The sequence below is a fragment of the Nipponia nippon genome, unplaced genomic scaffold (assembly GCF_047370975.1).
Source record: "Nipponia nippon isolate SJK-2023a ecotype South Korea unplaced genomic scaffold, ASM4737097v1 scaffold_8, whole genome shotgun sequence".
In the NCBI taxonomy this organism is placed as follows: domain Eukaryota; kingdom Metazoa; phylum Chordata; class Aves; order Pelecaniformes; family Threskiornithidae; genus Nipponia; species Nipponia nippon.
In genome coordinates, this window is record NW_028262402.1 from 47,292,726 (window position 1) to 47,310,470 (window position 17,745).

Sequence of the window (17,745 nt, forward strand, 5' to 3'; positions counted from 1 at the left end):
TGGTTCTCTTCCTTTCACCCCAAGCTATATCCCCAATTTAAGGAAGCAGCCCAATAAAGCATCATGAATTCTTTGCACATTTCATGAAGATAAGTAAATAAAAATTACCTGGTGAGGATTCCAGTCACTATCAAAGATTATAACAGTGTCAGCAGCCTGGAGATTTAAGCCTAGCCCTCCAGCCCTTGTACTCAGCAAGAAGATAAAGTATTGTGACCCAGGTTCATTGAACTTCTTCAACAGAGCAGCTCGATCCTCTGATTTTGTTGTGCCTGAAAAGAAATATTAAAAAATACCCTATAACAAAGATGAAAACTGAAATAATATAAATACAGTGTCAGTTGCTAAAGGTACATGTGGAAAGGAAATTTTAGCCCACTTGCTCTTTGCCATCTCTGCCACATTTTCCATAACACAGAATAACTGGCCATGATGTTTTGGTCAGCTGCCTATCGCATCTAAGAGGTGGACTTCTAAATACCACTTTTAAGTATTTCTTTTGACATTTCAGAAATGGACTTTAAAATGTTAGCTAACATTGTTACACCTTTTTATAACTCACATATCTTTCAATTGAAGCTACTATACACAAACAGAAGAGAGCTCCAGTCTTGATTAATGCCTTCTGGCCACAACAGCATCTAAATATTTGCAAAAGTTACTAATTTCGAGATTTATCGAAATGTCAGTGTTGGCCTTCAGAGTCGTAATTAATACAACAGGATAGAAAATTCTTAAAATGTCTTATCTTGAGGGTGATGGTGTACAACGGCTGAGGGAGAGCAGGCAAGGAATTGAATCATGGTGAAAACATAGACAAAGCTCTAAGTAAAAACAAAGCCCTGTGCACTCTGGTGACTGGATTAATTTAATGTACTTCGACAACAGTGCATATGGATCACCTTAGCCTGGTCCACTGTTTGCCTTTTCTTTTTCACACTTCTATCTGTAACTGAAAGCCAAAGAAAATCTCCTATTTTTATTCAGGTCTTGATATATGTACAGAAGATGAAGTTTTTCTGTGACGGTGGTGGGTTGACCCCAGCTGTCTGCCAGACACACCCCACCCCCACTCAACAGTACAGGGGGAGAAAATAAGATGGAAAAGCTCCTGGGCTGAGATAAAAGCAGTTTAATAAAAGCAAAAGCTGTGCATGCAAGCAAAGCAAAAAGAGGAATTTATTTACTACTTCCCATCAGCAGGCAGATGTCCAGCCACTTCCTGGAAAGCAGGGCCTCAGCACACGTAATGATCGCTTGGGAAGACAAATGTTGTAATGAGGGATGTCCCTGCATCCTCTTCCTTTCCCTCAGCTTTTACTGCTGAGCATGACATCATATGGTATGGAATGTCCCTTTGGTCAGTTTCGGTCAGCTGTCCCGGCTGGGTCCCCTCCCAGCCTGTTGCCCGCCCCCAACCTACTGGCCTTGGGGGTGGAGAAGTGGTTTGGAGAGAAGGCGTTGACACTGTACAAGCACTGCTCAGCAATAGCCAAAACACTGGAGTGTTATCACTGGTGTGCTATCAACTATGCCTAGCCACAAATGCAAAGCACGGCACTATATGGGCTGCTAGGAGCTCCATCCCAGCCAGACCCAGTACAATCACACAGGCAAACTGCTGGCCCGCAGAAACCCATTCCCTTAAGACACACATGACCTGGGTAGAAAACACTCTATGTGAGAAGACAGCTGGACAGAATCTACACATACACTACATTCCAGCATGGAAGGTATCTGTCATTACAAAACTGGAAAAGAAGAAAAAAGGGTTCACCTCACTAATTTAATGAATTACCTGCAAAACCTTAAAGAAAACAAGGAGCCATATTTACCATACTGCCTATTGCCATAGAAATTCTAGTATGAAAAAGAATTCATTTTCATTTAAATGTAATATAATTAATCTTTCCTGAATGGAAGCATTAAAACACCTGCAGGCCAGAGGCGCAAGGAGGGTTTTGTTAGCGTGGTACTATGTTCTTCAGACAGTTTCGACAAAGACATCCTGTGGCACAGTGGGACGGCTCATTTGTGTCTCAGTTTCATTACCCCCATTTATGTTTGAGGATAATAGCGTTTCAAGTTTATGTTCATTAATATTTGTAAAGGACGAGAATACTTCTCAGCATTACTTTTTCTTCCAAATAAAGCAAGAAGCAAAGAGTTAACTTAAAATGCTGTAAAAAAGAATATTCAAAAGGACCTTAAACTCTCACTTTATTCATGCTGTTCTTCATGTTTTTCTTAAATCATTGCTTTTCTACTAAAAAGGTAATCTGATAAATGCTGCTGGTCCTATGTAATACTATAATGTGTGAGATAAATACATTAAGTAAAAATAATTAGTATTTACAAAGGTCAGTGTGAGGCAGAGATTATCAACAGGGAAGAAGGCCAAAATGGAAACTTGTTTCAAACAGGTTTAAGCCTCAGATGAGATATGCTATTTTTACTTATTTTCCTTTGAATATTACTTCACTATGTTTCTAAACCATCTTTTCATTCAAAGGTAATAAAACATATCTACACATAAAACAATTGAGGCTATTGACCTTCCTGTGAAATTCAGGAAGAAAACTACAGGTACTACTTTACGTGTCACGGAAATTCAGCTATCCTGTGAAGAACAGCAGTCAAACTTTAAACAGGTACAAATTAATGAATTCCACTGGAATGTAGGCAAAACACTGGCATTATCATTTCTCATCATGAGAATATCTTCAGGCAATTTAAATAGTGACAACTGATTGGGACCTTGGATTTTAAACCTTGTTTGAAAAAGGGACATCAAATGTCCTAAACATCAAATCTCTACATAATCTGCATTCCAGGAACAGACCTGAGCATTCATCAAAACAATCCCTCAACCAAACGGTTTTCAGGTTAAACAGATGAAAGAAAACAGTCAAAGAGCCAGGGAGACAGAGAATTACTTAAGATCAATGCTACCAAGAGAGGCAAAAGTATATCTTGCTCAGTATCTTGTCTGTAAGAACGGGAAAATTCTATTGAACTGCAGCTTAAGGGTCTACTGCCATAACTTCATGATAAATAACCTTGCAGACTCTTCCTTCATGGATTTGTCAAATCATTTTTTGAACCTGCTTATGCTTTTGTATAGTCACATCACAGCACTGGCATGCTAGAAAGACCTTAGGAAGAGAACCCAGGTATCCCATACCCAAACTAATGAAGCATGTTACCTCCTAACTTATTATTTATCCTTTTTTTTTTTTTTTTTCATTTAGCTTACCATCAAGACGCAGGTAAAGGAAATTTCGAAAGGCAAAGTAGTCTTCCATAATGGTCATGAGTGATGTCATTTGACAGAAAAGAAGCACACGATGGTTAGTAGCTCGTAACTTTGGCAGAATACGATCGAGTAGCTCAAACTTCCCTGAGGCCCGATAAAGTTCAGCTCTGTTGAAGAGAAAAAGCACAGTAAATGACAGAATGAGCCCGCGTTTAGAAAAGCTTTTAGTCATTATTATGTCAGAGTATAAGAGAAAGATTCATTTACTTAAGATAAACAAGACTAAGAGCACTTTCCTCTCTTTAAAATTGTTTATGTTAATTAAAATAAAAAACCCACCCACTTGTGAATTCCTGTTTGGAAAGGATTTTTCTTCATTTGCAAAAATGGTGTGGACTTTCAACCACACAGAGTACCTTCCTTTATGAAACTCAATTCTGTTTCATTATTTACCAAAACAAACATTATTTCTCAGCTAGATAAGCATTTTATCGGTTGAGACATTCACCTGCTAGTTTTGCTTTCAACTGGCATTTACTGCAGCTGTAAATTGTATTCATCAGGCACATGTTAGAAACAATTCCCTTTCCACTCAACTGCTATGCACATGAAAGTGAAATATTCCAAACTGAATTAATATACAGAGATAATGGGAGGAGTTTGACAGAGTATATACTCTTTAGCCATATAACCTTAGTAGTCCTGAAAAATGTTTAGTTGCTTTGATTAGCTGCTCCTCTGTCTTCTATGCTATGAATTGCAAAACAGAGTCTTAGCACTGAAATCCAAGTCGTAACACAAATTGAATAAAAGTAAACAGGATGTCTAAATCAGCATCACAGTGATATGCTTTACAAAAACAGAGTTCATGTAACTTTTTTCTAACCTTGAGTCTGTACTCTCAAAACACAATTTATCATTAGCAACGGTACACTTAAGTCCGCAAGATACATGGCTTTCTGATATGCATACATATGTAATCAGCAAAAGACTAAACTGTTTAGGAGACATGTAGTCTGGTATACTAGTTAAGGAGACAAATAGTCCGGTATACTACTTATGGAAAAAAAAAAAAGAAATGTCATTAACACCTGAACAGGAAGGGGTTCAGGTGGAAGATACACACATTTCCTTTAGAAAGCATCCGTTTCTAGACAGTTGCACAAAGCAGTGGCAACAACAAAATTTAAATCTATTTCATTTCAAATAATGGACAAAATGCTACTTTAATTTGGAATAAAGATGGTAAAGAGGGAAAAGCAGAAGGCAAAAGTAACAAGAAAGAGAAGAAAATCGCGACTGCTATCTCTGAAGAGTCATTTCAATTAATTTCAGATGGTATCTAAGCTATTTCAAAATAATGGGAAAGGAAGACATCAGTTTACAATCTTCTCTGCCTGTCCTGAAAGAGATGGAGGGTCACAAAAAGCTCATAACACTTCCAGTACTGTTATCTTTTGCTTTAGATATGTGCCCTGTGCACATATTTGTTAGCATGTACCTCCTAGAAAAACAATGTGATACATTAGTTCCAATACAACATTATGAACAGGAGGAAAAACTGGAAGACTTACCCATTGATGACACCATTTGAGTAGCCTAAATGTTCAGCAAAGGACTCCTGCAAAGTTATAAGCAATAAACAGATTATTGCAAACTACACAGTAACCCAAAATTATGCATTCTTGTATCAATTAAATTCAATACATGAGCATTGAGGTTTGAGTTCATTATGTTCATACTCTTGGAATCTATCTTGTAGCAACAGTGCTCTGCTTAATGTTTTCCTGTACTACTATTATTTGAAATTCATGGTTTGCAAAGTAACTTCTGCAGCATACATTTTACCAGATTACAAATACAGTAGAAGCTAATTAATTTATCCTAATCACTGGAAGATCCGTTTGGAAATTACTCAATTTACTTAATTAGCATACAACAGAACAAAGAATGAAAACTACAATGATAATACATCACAATATATACTTAATTATTCATTCATAAATGTAGCTACATTCCAGATACTTTCTGTCTTTCTAGATATATCATTATGTTTATCTACTTTGGATTCTAATAAGTGATGCTATACAGGTAGTACATTTTTGCTGAAAAAACAAGGTGGACTAGGACAATTTTGGTTGATACCAGGAAAGATTAGCAGCCTGCTAGTTATAAAGATCCTACACACGACATTTTGAACTAGTGTCTCTACATCATAAATTAGGTCTAAGTAGAGATTAAGTTGCTCTGGAACATTTTAAATTTAAAAAAAAAAACAAACTTCATTTTTTAAAGACAGTGTCTCTACAAGATTAAATGCTTTAGAACTAGACTTCAGGTTACCAATAAAAAGCTGGCCATTGGTCCATTTGTTTCTAAATATAAGGGATCACAATGATTATGTTTTTCAAATGTGTCCTTTTCAGAACAAAGGATGTAGACAGAGATATCCTCTCCCACACACATAAGCTTCAACAGCATTTTTCTATTATATTAGCCATCTGAATAAAAACAAATCTCAAAATCAAACCTGTGGAGTCTTACCTCAATGTGTTGAAACATGTATGGGTGATTGCATATCTTTCTCAATTGCATGATAGTGTTCATAAGAGTTTTTGCCCCACCTTTTCCCTATGGATACAAACAATGCAAATCAAATAATGAATCTAATTTCTTAGCTTATTAATGAAGCTTTTGAAAAATATTTTTAAATGCAGGCATAAAAATATTTCTACCCCAAACCTGAACACCACAACACTAATTAAAAATAACTCAAACAAACAAATAACAAAAAAACAGAAGCTACTGTGCAGTTGTCTTGCTGTATAAATTCAGCTATCATAAGGATGCTCCGTAACGAAAATGGAAGACGTGGAAATAATGCACGAAGTGCATTACGTATCTACCTGCAGTATTCACAGAGGGAAGCAGAGCATCTACTGTACTGCAAACTCCGTATTTGTACTGTTCATTATGAAACCATACGAATTCCATCTGGTCTGAACCTTCTAACAGGAAATTATTCTAGCTGGGTGCTTTTCAATTCTATGGTATCTCCTCCTGTCTGTTAACTGGATATACAGGTTTCTCTTTCCAGGCCAAGTAAAACACAGGGCCACAGGCAGCTAAAAAGCTAGAGATAACCAAATCTTGTGCGTAATCTTAATATTTAACGAAGTATATTCGCCAAACCTACTCTACAGTGAATCTTTTTCAGAATGAAGGCAGGCTTCAGACAATAGTCAGTTGTGCTAGGCTAAACTGTATGGTTAAAAACTAATTGCAACTGGTGGATACAAGTTTGAGAACATCCTACCGTATTAACATTGCCAAACACTTGTTGCTTTCAGATGCCACTTTGCTTTTTTGCAATTTTATGATGATGTAGCCAGAGTGGCCCCAATATTCCAAGCTTACTGTACAACTAATTCAGATTTATTTTAAACATCTCAGCTAAAACAATTTAGCAATTTCCAATAGTAAAATTGGGGAAAAGTACACTATTTGATTATAGTATATACTAGTAATATTCTACTCTTTCCTGCAAAGTACAGTGAAATCATAACTTCCATCTAGAGCAGAGATTTTATGTTTGAAGTGGGTACTCCACACATCTAAAACTTGTTTTTGTTCTTTTCAAAATCCTCTCAAATTTGCTTGAAAATACAGTTCATATTTGTTCTGAGCCATTTCCTAGAACTTTCCAGCTTCATGAATTCTCTCTAGTCTGAGCTGGTTCCAGGCCAGAGCTGCAAAGAAGACAGGATTTTCTCCTAACACTGTAGTTGTTTGATCACTGAAGCCACGCATTCTCAACAACCACCTCACTCTGCTGGCAACAGGTAGCACGGATAAAAGAGCCTGATGAAGCAGTTAAAGAAAAATATTAATTCAGAGAGGGTGGCAAGAAAGGAAAACTTGTAGACCCTTGGAGAGAGGGGAGGGAGAGGGAGGTGTTCAGAAGACAGCAAAGGCAATTTGAACTGGTTAAGCAAAAAGCTGGGTGGAGAACCAAATAGGGAAAAATCGACAGAAGATTCTGAGCTGGTGAAAGAGAGGGAAGAGACCAGAAAGGGAAGGAAGTAGAAGACTGTGATACAAAATGAGATTTGTAGGACAAAGGTAAAGACATCAAACTACAAAATTACATTAAAAATACAACAGATGAACATAAACTAATGTTTGCAAAGTACTCAAACTATGAAGATGAGTATCAATATCCCGTGATAAGAACCAGCTTTGTTTGGAGTTTGAATAAGCATCAGCAAAGAAAACAATTTGCCTGTGCAAAACAAGGAGGGTAAAATAAGACACTGAATAAAAAAAAAGTCACCCATTGTACCAATGCAACCCGCAAAAGGATGGCGGAAAGACAGTACGTGATTGCACTGCATCAGTAATATACACATAACAGGGTGCAAACACAAACTGTTACACACCAGCTGTTCTGCAGTGCCTATTCAAGGTATTTCACATTTATTATCATGTGAAAAGTGTATACACAAATAAGCTGATGAGTGGCAACTTTTTTACTCTATATTAACTGGATTAAGTCCCATGATGGCATAATCAACATTTACTAATATGTAGTCTACATCTGACTATATGACTTTGAATCCTACTGTTCTCTGAAAGAACTTTGTCATTAACAGATCTTACAAGTATGAATGCAAGCATACAGCCCTAGCTGGCCAAAACAAGACTTAACTAATAGCTCTTGGAAGACAAGATGAATAACCTTCTGTAGCCAGCGCTGCCACCATCACAATTATTCAGGTATATTATTGGATTAAACTTGGCCAAGGGAAATGCTACTTTTTTTCAAACACTGCCTGTCTGCAGAAAGGTACTGTAACTACAGTGAGTACAAGTAGTATCTTTTCCCTGTGAATAGAGAGCATGAGTTGCAGTCTTGTAAAACAAAACCATGTCTGATAGAAATTTCTTTTCCCATGACAGATACCTGCAATAAAAGCCTACATACTAATTTTATGAAACAGAAATCATATTGTTAACATGTTTAATAAGAATACATTGTTTTCTACATATTTTAGTCTTTCTTTTGTACCTTCTTGTCTTTTTCAGAACCATCTGTGAGAAGGATTCCCTTGGCCTGCATGTGACGATACAGGATCTTCTGAAGAGCTGACATATCACATTTGATCACATATTCCACCTATTGTAAAAAAAAAACCAAAAACAAACAACCATAAACATGTTGACATAATAATGTTAGTAGGCTATAACTGCAGGTACTTGTCATCCTAAAACACAAACCAGAAAAACTACTAATCTTTTATGCGTACCCTAATACCACATATGATTTCAGTGAGCAGCAATCCAACTGCAAGCACAGCAATGAGTATCTCAAAAGATTATCTGACAGTCACAACTACTATGAGACAGCTCGATCCTAAGAATGTGACCGCAGAATTGCCAAACAGATTTTTTTCTTAGTCTGTAATTTTAGCAATTAAAAAAAATAACTTAAAAATTCATTTTGTTTTATATTTAACATGCAATTGTAAAAAAAACATTTTATGTTTAATAACCTGTAGACTTTATTATGTCTGTAAAGCATTATAAAAATACCAAGCAAAGCATTATAAAAATATCATCATTGTACACCGAGCAAATATGCATCCCTCATAGTCTCAAATTAGCATTATGCTTACCTAGGTTGGCATAGAAATATGCTGTTTTCTCAACATCAACTAAAAACACAGGGAATTAATCAAGTACTGTATGATCCCCACATTCAGTTTGACCTCTTGTTCAGCTTTGTTAAACTGCATTTACTAAAGCAGTTTTTGACTGCACAGTATCTTTAAATCCAGTAATACAAGACTTCATACCTCAATTTAACCCATTTTTTTCCTATTACCCAATTTCCAGATTACAGTCACTATGTTTTTAGTAAGTTACGTAAAATAAAAAGTCACATAATAAAGCCACACTAGTGACTGGAATCTTTCAAGTAATGACTAAAAGCATAAGCTTCCTAATATTTAACAAATAAATGGAATAAAAATTATCAGGTTATTTTCTTCTCAGAAAGATAGGAGGATGAACTGATTAAAAAGAAGTGACTATTTCTTCAATGGCTTCTTTACCAAGATTTATAAGATCAAATGAAACTAACTAACAGGCTTCAGTCAACAAGTTTGGTCCTCATGGTTGGACTAACTGCTTTTTTTCATAAACAAGATAATAGCAACAAAAAGAAACAGTCTTCTGAGTACCAGTGTGTGTGCAACTTCTAAATCTTCCCCCTCCAATGCCTATTAATGGATTTATTAAATACAGTGGGTCTAACTGGCAGAAATTTTAATAGAAATAAAGATTTCAGGAATATTTTTAACTGTAAGTATGTTTCATTGTCAAATAAATGCTTCTGAGGAGACCGAGAATCTCACATTTGAAGAAACAGAAAGTCACAACAGTAATAGTGTTCACAACATTATAAAGATAAGAAAGAAATTTTTAAAAAGCCTTTCCTTTAAGTACTGTCACTAAGCATCTGTACAGAGCTCTTCGTTCATTCAGCCAGTGTTAGTCAGCTCATAACCCAACTTAGAAAAACTTCATTTTGGTATGGTTTGAACCGAGTTGACCTTAGCACGAAATTTTCCCTAGCACACCTGCAAATTTACATTTTTATTTAGCTGCTGTTGTTATTCTGAGAAGGGTGAATGGGAAAAGTGATGCAGGACTGCAGAGGAGGACAGGGTGGGGCAAGATGAGTTGCCCAGAGATAAAAACAATGATCTTTCAAATCAGAAGAGGATTTTATGTTTTGAATTAAAAAGCCACTAGTTAAAAATAACTTGTTCAATTTCAAAAAGACACTTCACAAAGCTCCTGGAATACTAATGCAGGACCAAATTCTGCCTGCTTTATGAAGTCTAGTAGTCTTTTAGGAATTTCAGTGAACTAGCTAAGGGAGCAAGGGTTCTGCCCGGCGCAAGGAAGATGGGACAGGACAGAATCTAATCATCAGTGTATGGTTGACTCGCTTACAACTTGCAACCAGATATTATGGAAATAAGTTGCATGTCTTATATGGATGACTACAAACAGGATTAAAGCTGTAAGGCTGGTGAGGAACCCTGAGAATGCAGAAACTTCAGGTACTCAAGCATCCTCAGTGGCCAGCTTTCTTTGCAAAGTTATAAACAAACAAACCACAGCAATAACAGATGCTAAAGAAGTCCTCTTCTGTAAAATAAATCTGAAAAAGGAACATTACATAATGCTTAAAAAAAGTATTAAAATCCTTCCACAACTCCTCTCATTGCAAACCTTTTCTGGCAGTTGAGACTCAACCTCTTTCTTCAATCTTCTCAGCAAGAAGGGTCGGAGCACTTTATGGAGACGACGGATGATCAGAATAGTTTCTTCCTCATTTAAGTCCACCTACAGAAGTTTATAAAAGTCACTACAAGGCAACTCAGTATATTAGGTAATGTTTTCTCTCACATGAAAGGTTAAGCATGTGCAATAATTACTTGCATGTTACAACCAAACTGACGCTGAGTCAAAAAAGACACTGATATTAAAATTTTCTGGCATTATAAAAAAGGTGACTTTTAGTTATGTTAATTCCCTAAGTACCAGGGAGAGTTCAAACACTAATCCTTCTGGATAAGCTCCTTTCTGGTTTCATCAAAGTGGTTTGTTTCTGATGTTTTAAAAAAAACTGCCACAGTACCCTTTCTCCAGTCATGGCAAATGGAGCGTTGAACCACTGTTCAAAGGTGCTACAACTCTTGAAAATGGTTGGGAGGAGGAAATTGAGAAGAGCCCAAAGTTCAGGCAGTTTGTTCTGCAATGGAGTCCCAGTCAGCAGTATTCGCCTAGGGGCCACATAGTGAGTATTCAAGACCTGAGTCAGCTTGCAGTGATGGTTCTTCATTCGATGGCCTTCATCTACAATCATGTATTTCCATCGAATCTGGAAGAAAAAGAAGAAAAGTTGGCAAAGTTAGAGCAAGTCAGATGTAGTCGAATTCCTCCCAACAGGTGTAGAACATAAATATTTCAAGCCTGAGACATCAGTCATTCCCATTTATGAGAAAAGCCAAATCAAGGATTACCCAAGTACCAGTGCCCTTGCAAGCAGCAAAAATAGAAACAAACACTAGGTATGCTGAATCTGATGCTGAATTCTGACTTGAACTGCAACAGCAAACAGCGGATTCCTCCCATTTCTGGGAAAGAGATTAGGGTGACTGGCTCTTCAAGGCCATAATATGGTTCTCAGGGGAAAAAAGAGACCACATAAACTCCAAATAAGCCTGTCTGCACCAAGAACCTTGACAGGAGATAAAAGCATTTTCAGACAAAATAACTGTGCTCACAAATAATAGCAACCCTGAACTTTGTTTTGTTTCACCTAATCATGTTTTTACTCAAGAACAAAGCAGCATAATTATGATAATCTCATCTCAGTTACTGCATCTTCAAATAAAGTTTCTATTTCCTAATGTGAAAGCTTAAATGCAGTCAGAGCAGATGCTGAAAGAAAGTTGCTCGAGCTCTCTGTTACCACCTGTACTACAACATGGGCAGTCAACACATGTGCCGCATGGACCAATTGACTAGGAAAGCCTTGGACTGTACTCATAGGTGCTAACTAATTCCTTTTCCCAGGACAGGCTGAATGGCATAGTGCTGTCCTTCCTATCTTTCAGCAAGGGTGAGCAAAAACTAGAGGGGGAGGCAAACGCTGCAGTCTCAAACTGTTCTCAAGTGTTCAGAATTATGCTAAGAAAGTGCACTGCCTTTCTATCAGAGAGGAAAAATGAATAATCTAAATATGCAGTATGTAATAGACCAAAATAAAGTGAAAATGAACAACGAAGGGACAGTAGGACCATACGGTTTCTCCATATGGTAAAATACCTTAGTCTGCTTTGTGTGTACATGACATAGTCTTACAGTACAGTAGCTTTCAGATTACATTTGAGGCACACCTGTGGACAGTTAGTGGGCCTTTAAGAACTGGGCCATGTGTAGTAAAGAGTCTGGATACCAAATTCATGAAACAGAACAGATAACTATTTGGTCATTTGGGGAAAAGTGACCACATAGCTGGAAAGGCTCTAATGACAGTAAGCTTCAGGTCAGAAACAATGGAAAAAAATTAAACTCAGGACTGCAGGTTAGGTTACATGCCATCAAGCAGAGGGGAGAAAAGTCATGTTTCTCCAGGGACAGGCAGGTGTACAGTACTGACAGAATTGCACAAAGGAATTAGTCTCCTGGCCACATTCAGGAAAATCCTGGTGTTTACAGGGAGGAAAGCTGTGACTGAGAATTCCAATCATAACCAGAGAAACAGAAAAGTAAACTAAAGATTTAACTTTTATTAAAGGACAGAACAACTCAGGACTTCGCTATAAACAAAAATGTGTTTTGTGCTATGCACCATTTAAAGGTGTCTTGAAGGTCTTGCTGTAAAGAGATGACAGTGATTACTACCTTAGCAAGGATATGTTTGTCCTTTATTATGTACTCATAAGTAGTTAAAAGAACATTAAATTTTCCACTCCGAAGCTGAGGAACGAGTGAGCGGCGCATTGCAGGTGTACCCTAAAAGAGAGAGAGAACTGAGTGGTTATTCTTTCTTCTGGTGAAGAAAATATATCGGTTTTATTAATTAGCAGACACAGAGCAACAACACGAACCTATAATCCTACAGTACTACCAACAACATATCAATACATTCCAGAGTTTTTCACAGTGCCTTCCCTAAATGGTTACTAGACTGTAAAGCTCTGTTTATGGGGCACTGGAAACATGTAGCTAGTGGTATAGTCTCCTTACAAATTGCTTGCCTGTACCACGACTATAGTAGCCAAACAGCACAGTGCTCAGCTATGTATAAAACGTGAAGTAGTTGTCATCTGTGTTACTCTCATCAGAAGCCTTGCAATGTGATAATTAACAATTTTACTCTGCATTTCACTATGTGAAAGTAATTACAGTTTATTACAGTCTTTTTCTTAGTATGATTAACTGTCACACTGCTTAGTACCTGATATATATAACAAAATGTCATGAGCAAACAGTTTAGAAATGCACACAGAGGCAGAGGAAAAACTGGCTCTATTCTCATTCCTTCAACTCTATAATCATACAAAAAACATATCAAACCTTGTAAGATATCTTCACCACAGAAGGAGCCCATTTGTCAAATTCATATGTCCAATTGGATAAAGTCCTATCATAGAGATTATAAAGAAAAAGTAAGATATTTCATCATTTCAGGTCAAACTTTAGAAATGCTTCCATGTGATTGCCAAATTTTCATTACATTTCATGCAAGCAATCCCCATAATTAACAGTATATTTTAAAAAATGCACTTTATATACTGTAATAAAATACAAGCATCTTTGAGAGGGGAGTAAACAGAAGAAAGTGTGAAACTCTCTTTCAGCTCATATTCAGGGCCTCTCTGAAACCAATTCAGAGCAGTATTTCACGTGCATCTTTGTATTTTGAAGCATATTGAGGATAAAGAAGATAACCCTGAACAAAAAATAGATTTGTAAGTTCTTTTATACCACTTATCTTCCACAAACTGACATTAGAACTTTTCAAATATAGTCTCATGAAGTGGGTAATGGAGTTCAGCTGTGTTCTACTCGCGTAGAACGACTCATAGCGCCACCCAGTGCCACTATGCAGGTCCGTTTTTGCACTGTTTCTGCTGCTCGATCACAACAAATAGGTTTTTATGGCTAAGCTAGTTGCTTATCATGATACAGCAGCAAAAAATAACCTTGAGGTTTTTTGGTTGCTTGCCATTTTTTTTTTCTTACTGGACCTGTGATGGCAGCAGTACTAGTTATTACGCAAAAGCAGGGAAAGGTGACGTTTAAAATGTATACAAGAAAGACATTTCAGCTCCTCTCTTTTAGAAACATAAGAAAAATCATCACAGAGTACTTAAATCTGATTTTTTACTGTGCTCGTGTGAAATCTGACATTAATAACACTCTCCCTTTATTTTTAACTTTGTTTTACTTCATAGATCTTCTCCCAGCCATTTCTTTTCACATTAGAGCTCATCATTTGTATTCAGTTAGGCACAGCTGTGATATTTACACTAGTCAATCAGTTACTACTGCAGCACAGTGAGAAGACAGGATACCTCAAAAGAAATCAAAAGAGATGGCCACAAATAAAATTTATCCCAATCCTACAACACATTTGCATGCTCAGCACAACTGGTGGACAAGTTATCTAACAAAAAGGCCAGGGAACTTCTGCACATCAATCAAGTCACTTACACACAAAAATAAGCAAACAAGCCCTCAATATCCTACATGAGTCTTACAATGCCTGACAATTTTTATTTAAAACACAGGACTTCAAATCACTAAAACCCACACCTCACTTTTGGAGAAAGGAAAATGCATTAAAAGAAATGTATAAAACAAGCAGCATCTTGGAAAGCTAAGGAAAAGCAAAAGGGGGCAGCACAATAAACAATCATAATCTGGACACCTGACCGAAGTGTGACCATCACTCATCAAGGCTAGTTATACACTACTCGAAAGACCATCCAACCTCATTAAAGCGTGATTACTTGGTATCAGATTGGGTGCCAGTTGTTTAAAGAATTATACAACAGATTTCTAATGTCACAGTTAGAAGTTGAATGGGGAACTGCAGGCATGTAATATGAAAGAAATACCATCCCCCTCTTGTGGCTTAAGAGTGAATTACAGTAAATTCACTACTACGTTTGCCAAAGAGCGGGCAGTGAAACTAATGGAATCAAGTCCTTTATCAGCCTTCTAGTCACCCTTCCAACGCCAGACAATTACCTGGGAAGAACTGATGAAAGAAAACACTGAACACATGCTCAGTGTAATCCCACTGTGCACCTCATCTTGTCATTACATGAAAAACAAGTGTGTGTTCTGAATAAACCAATCTGCAATGCCTAGAATGGTAACAGCAGAAAGAGATCCTTTACTTACGAAAGGGGAACAATGATGAGATAGGGACCATTGAGTCTTTTGTGCTCCATCAGGTAAGTGATGAGTGCAATAGTCTGTATTGTCTTTCCTAGTCCCATTTCATCAGCTAAAATTCCATTCAGATTGTTATTATAGAGTGAAACCATCCATTCCAGTCCCTGGAGCTGAAATGAAGAATAATAGTTTCAGTTATTTAAAACCCACACAAATAATTAAGACCAGTACTACAGAATCAAGGTTCTGATGTCCCTGCCTACTTAGACGTTGCATTTCCTTTAATAATACGACATTCACAGGGATCCCTGGCTATCTTAACACCTTCCCCCCCACAAAAAAAAAACAACAAAGCAAGATAAATTTCTGGTAACAGCTGTATGGAAATCATCGCTCCAGTTTAGCAAAGCCCACAATATGAAGTCAGATTTCATACATGGAGGTTTTTTTGTACTGCATACAAAGCAACACAGGCACTCACATGTAAGGTTGATAAATACTTAACATTACAAGAGTTTGTTCTTCAGTTTCAACACTGTCAAATGTTAAACTTTGTGTGTATATTTCACGCCATTTGCCTGTGTCAATTAAAATCTTTCAAAACAAACCCATCAAGTCTGCACAAACATGTAAGCCTCACACTTGCCAACTGCATCACTGGTATGCTAAAGCTCTTGCAAGCACATGGCCATTCAGTGTCTGATGTCTATACCTCCACATGTCAGAGTAGGCCCCCTTTGTTGAATTATGCCTTTGTCTATAAAATCCCAGAGCTGGAAGGAAGCCAGAGTGCTGTAGCTAAAAAAATGTCTTTGTAACAGAGTATCACACTCCAAGGAGTACTGCTAGAAAGCACTGACTCAGATTCTTCCCTTGTCACACAGACTTCCACATACATGTGTATCACATTACTCATGCAAGTGCAAAGTTTTTGCTTCTAAGATCCAGAATTTTGGTGTGTCTCATGCATGGAGAGAGAAGTAAACTAAAGGGCCTGAGAAAGTTCAGAGAGAAAACACAGCATGCTTGAGTAACCTTCTGTTGTCCCTGCGAGACAGTATCCAAAATAATGTTGCCAATTTACTGGCTTTATGTACACGCTAACTGATTTATATTTAGGTATTACTCAGGCCACCAAGAGTTGATCAGAATTTGTTCTGCAATGGTATATTCCACTTACAAAGTAGCTTCAGAATTGAGAATAGGAAAACTCTTTTCTACATCATTGAACTTTCTCCACTGACATATACTGATAGGAAGGAAGAGACAATCGGATCAAACTTGACAGTAAGAAAGAGGGAAAAGCATAAAAAAGTTGAAAAGGGAAAAGCATGTAAAATCTAGATGACGGGGAAATACAGGGAGTGAAGGGGAGAGTTGCAGAAGTCTCCTTCAGAACATTCTTGCTAGGACCAAAGCCACGCCTCCACACTCCTGACATAAAGCTCCTTAGAAAAGTGTGACTCTTACCTCTGGTGCAACTACTATATAAAGCAGACACCATAAAGAACAAATCTCCTTATTCAATTGCTAGATATCACATTGAGAAGCTAAAGGACCTCCTCTAATTGGTAATCCCTGTGACTGTCTGTGTAACTGCACAGACTGAATTATTTTGCTTTGTGGCACGCAAGGAAATTGCATTGCTAAACACAGATCTGCATAATTTAAGAGTATTTCTATGTTCCATAAGTAATTACAATTCAGGAAGTAAAGGAATTATCACAATCTTCATTTCCCATCCATGAGCACTTTAAGCCAATATGGCCATCAAATTAGTATTGTTATACACTATTCATTTAGTATATCAGGTAAACCTTCCCAGACAATGAATCAGGATTATGCAAGTAAAGAAGGCTGCTGACTGCATCTGTTGGCTCCCTGCTTCATTGGGTGCACAAGCTGGACATTGACAATGAGGCAGCAAAAATAAAGAGGGTGTCATAGCCAAGAAAGTGGCATATTTCTCTTATGGTTGGATTCTATCTTGTCTTAGTCACAGCATTCCTTAAAGGTGCCAAAAAAGTTATTTAACCTATCATGTTCAAAATCAGTCCCTGAATGACACGTTCTTCTTTTTGTTGAGGGCTCAGTGAGATACCTAGAAGCGCTAAGGATTCACAAGAGAATTCCAATTCAGATGGAGTTTTGCTATGAACAAGTCAGACCACGGGACTATTCAGTCTGGAACAGACCTCAGGCAGTCTCTAGGCCAATACCCTGCCCAAAGCAGGTCCAGCCTTAGGGCCAGGTTGCTCAAGGCAGCGACATTATCAGCGACTGAAATTTTTCCTAGGTAAAACCTCTCTGAGCCCCTGCTCCACAGCGGTGCTGTCCTCTTCTGTACACCCAGTCTGAACCCTCTTGTTTCACTTGTGTTCCATTATCTCCTGTTTTCCCACCATGTCTCACAGTGAAGAGTCCAATATAAAAATACTAAAATGCTTTGAAAAGAGAAATCAGCTTAACTCCTGATTTTTAAATTATTTAAACAAGCTACT

At 37.4% G+C, this 17,745-nt stretch overlaps 1 protein-coding gene across 4 annotated transcripts in view; it reads right to left on the reverse strand.

The window, feature by feature from the left end:
* The window catches only part of SMARCA2 (SWI/SNF related BAF chromatin remodeling complex subunit ATPase 2), a 114,109-nt gene that overhangs the window by 46,998 nt on the left and 49,366 nt on the right, over nt 1–17,745 (reverse strand). For all 4 annotated transcript variants that reach the window (XM_087742556.1, XM_087742558.1, XM_087742557.1 and 1 more), the window contains 10 exons: nt 15,251–15,414; nt 13,415–13,481; nt 12,740–12,850; nt 10,968–11,210; nt 10,559–10,672; nt 8,325–8,432; nt 5,801–5,887; nt 4,831–4,877; nt 3,257–3,423; nt 109–272 (listed from right to left, as the gene is read on the reverse strand). In XM_087742556.1, the coding sequence (XP_087598682.1) occupies nt 109–272; nt 3,257–3,423; nt 4,831–4,877; nt 5,801–5,887; nt 8,325–8,432; nt 10,559–10,672; nt 10,968–11,210; nt 12,740–12,850; nt 13,415–13,481; nt 15,251–15,414 (1,272 nt within the window). The remainder of the gene's footprint in view (nt 1–108; nt 273–3,256; nt 3,424–4,830; nt 4,878–5,800; nt 5,888–8,324; nt 8,433–10,558; nt 10,673–10,967; nt 11,211–12,739; nt 12,851–13,414; nt 13,482–15,250; nt 15,415–17,745) is intronic.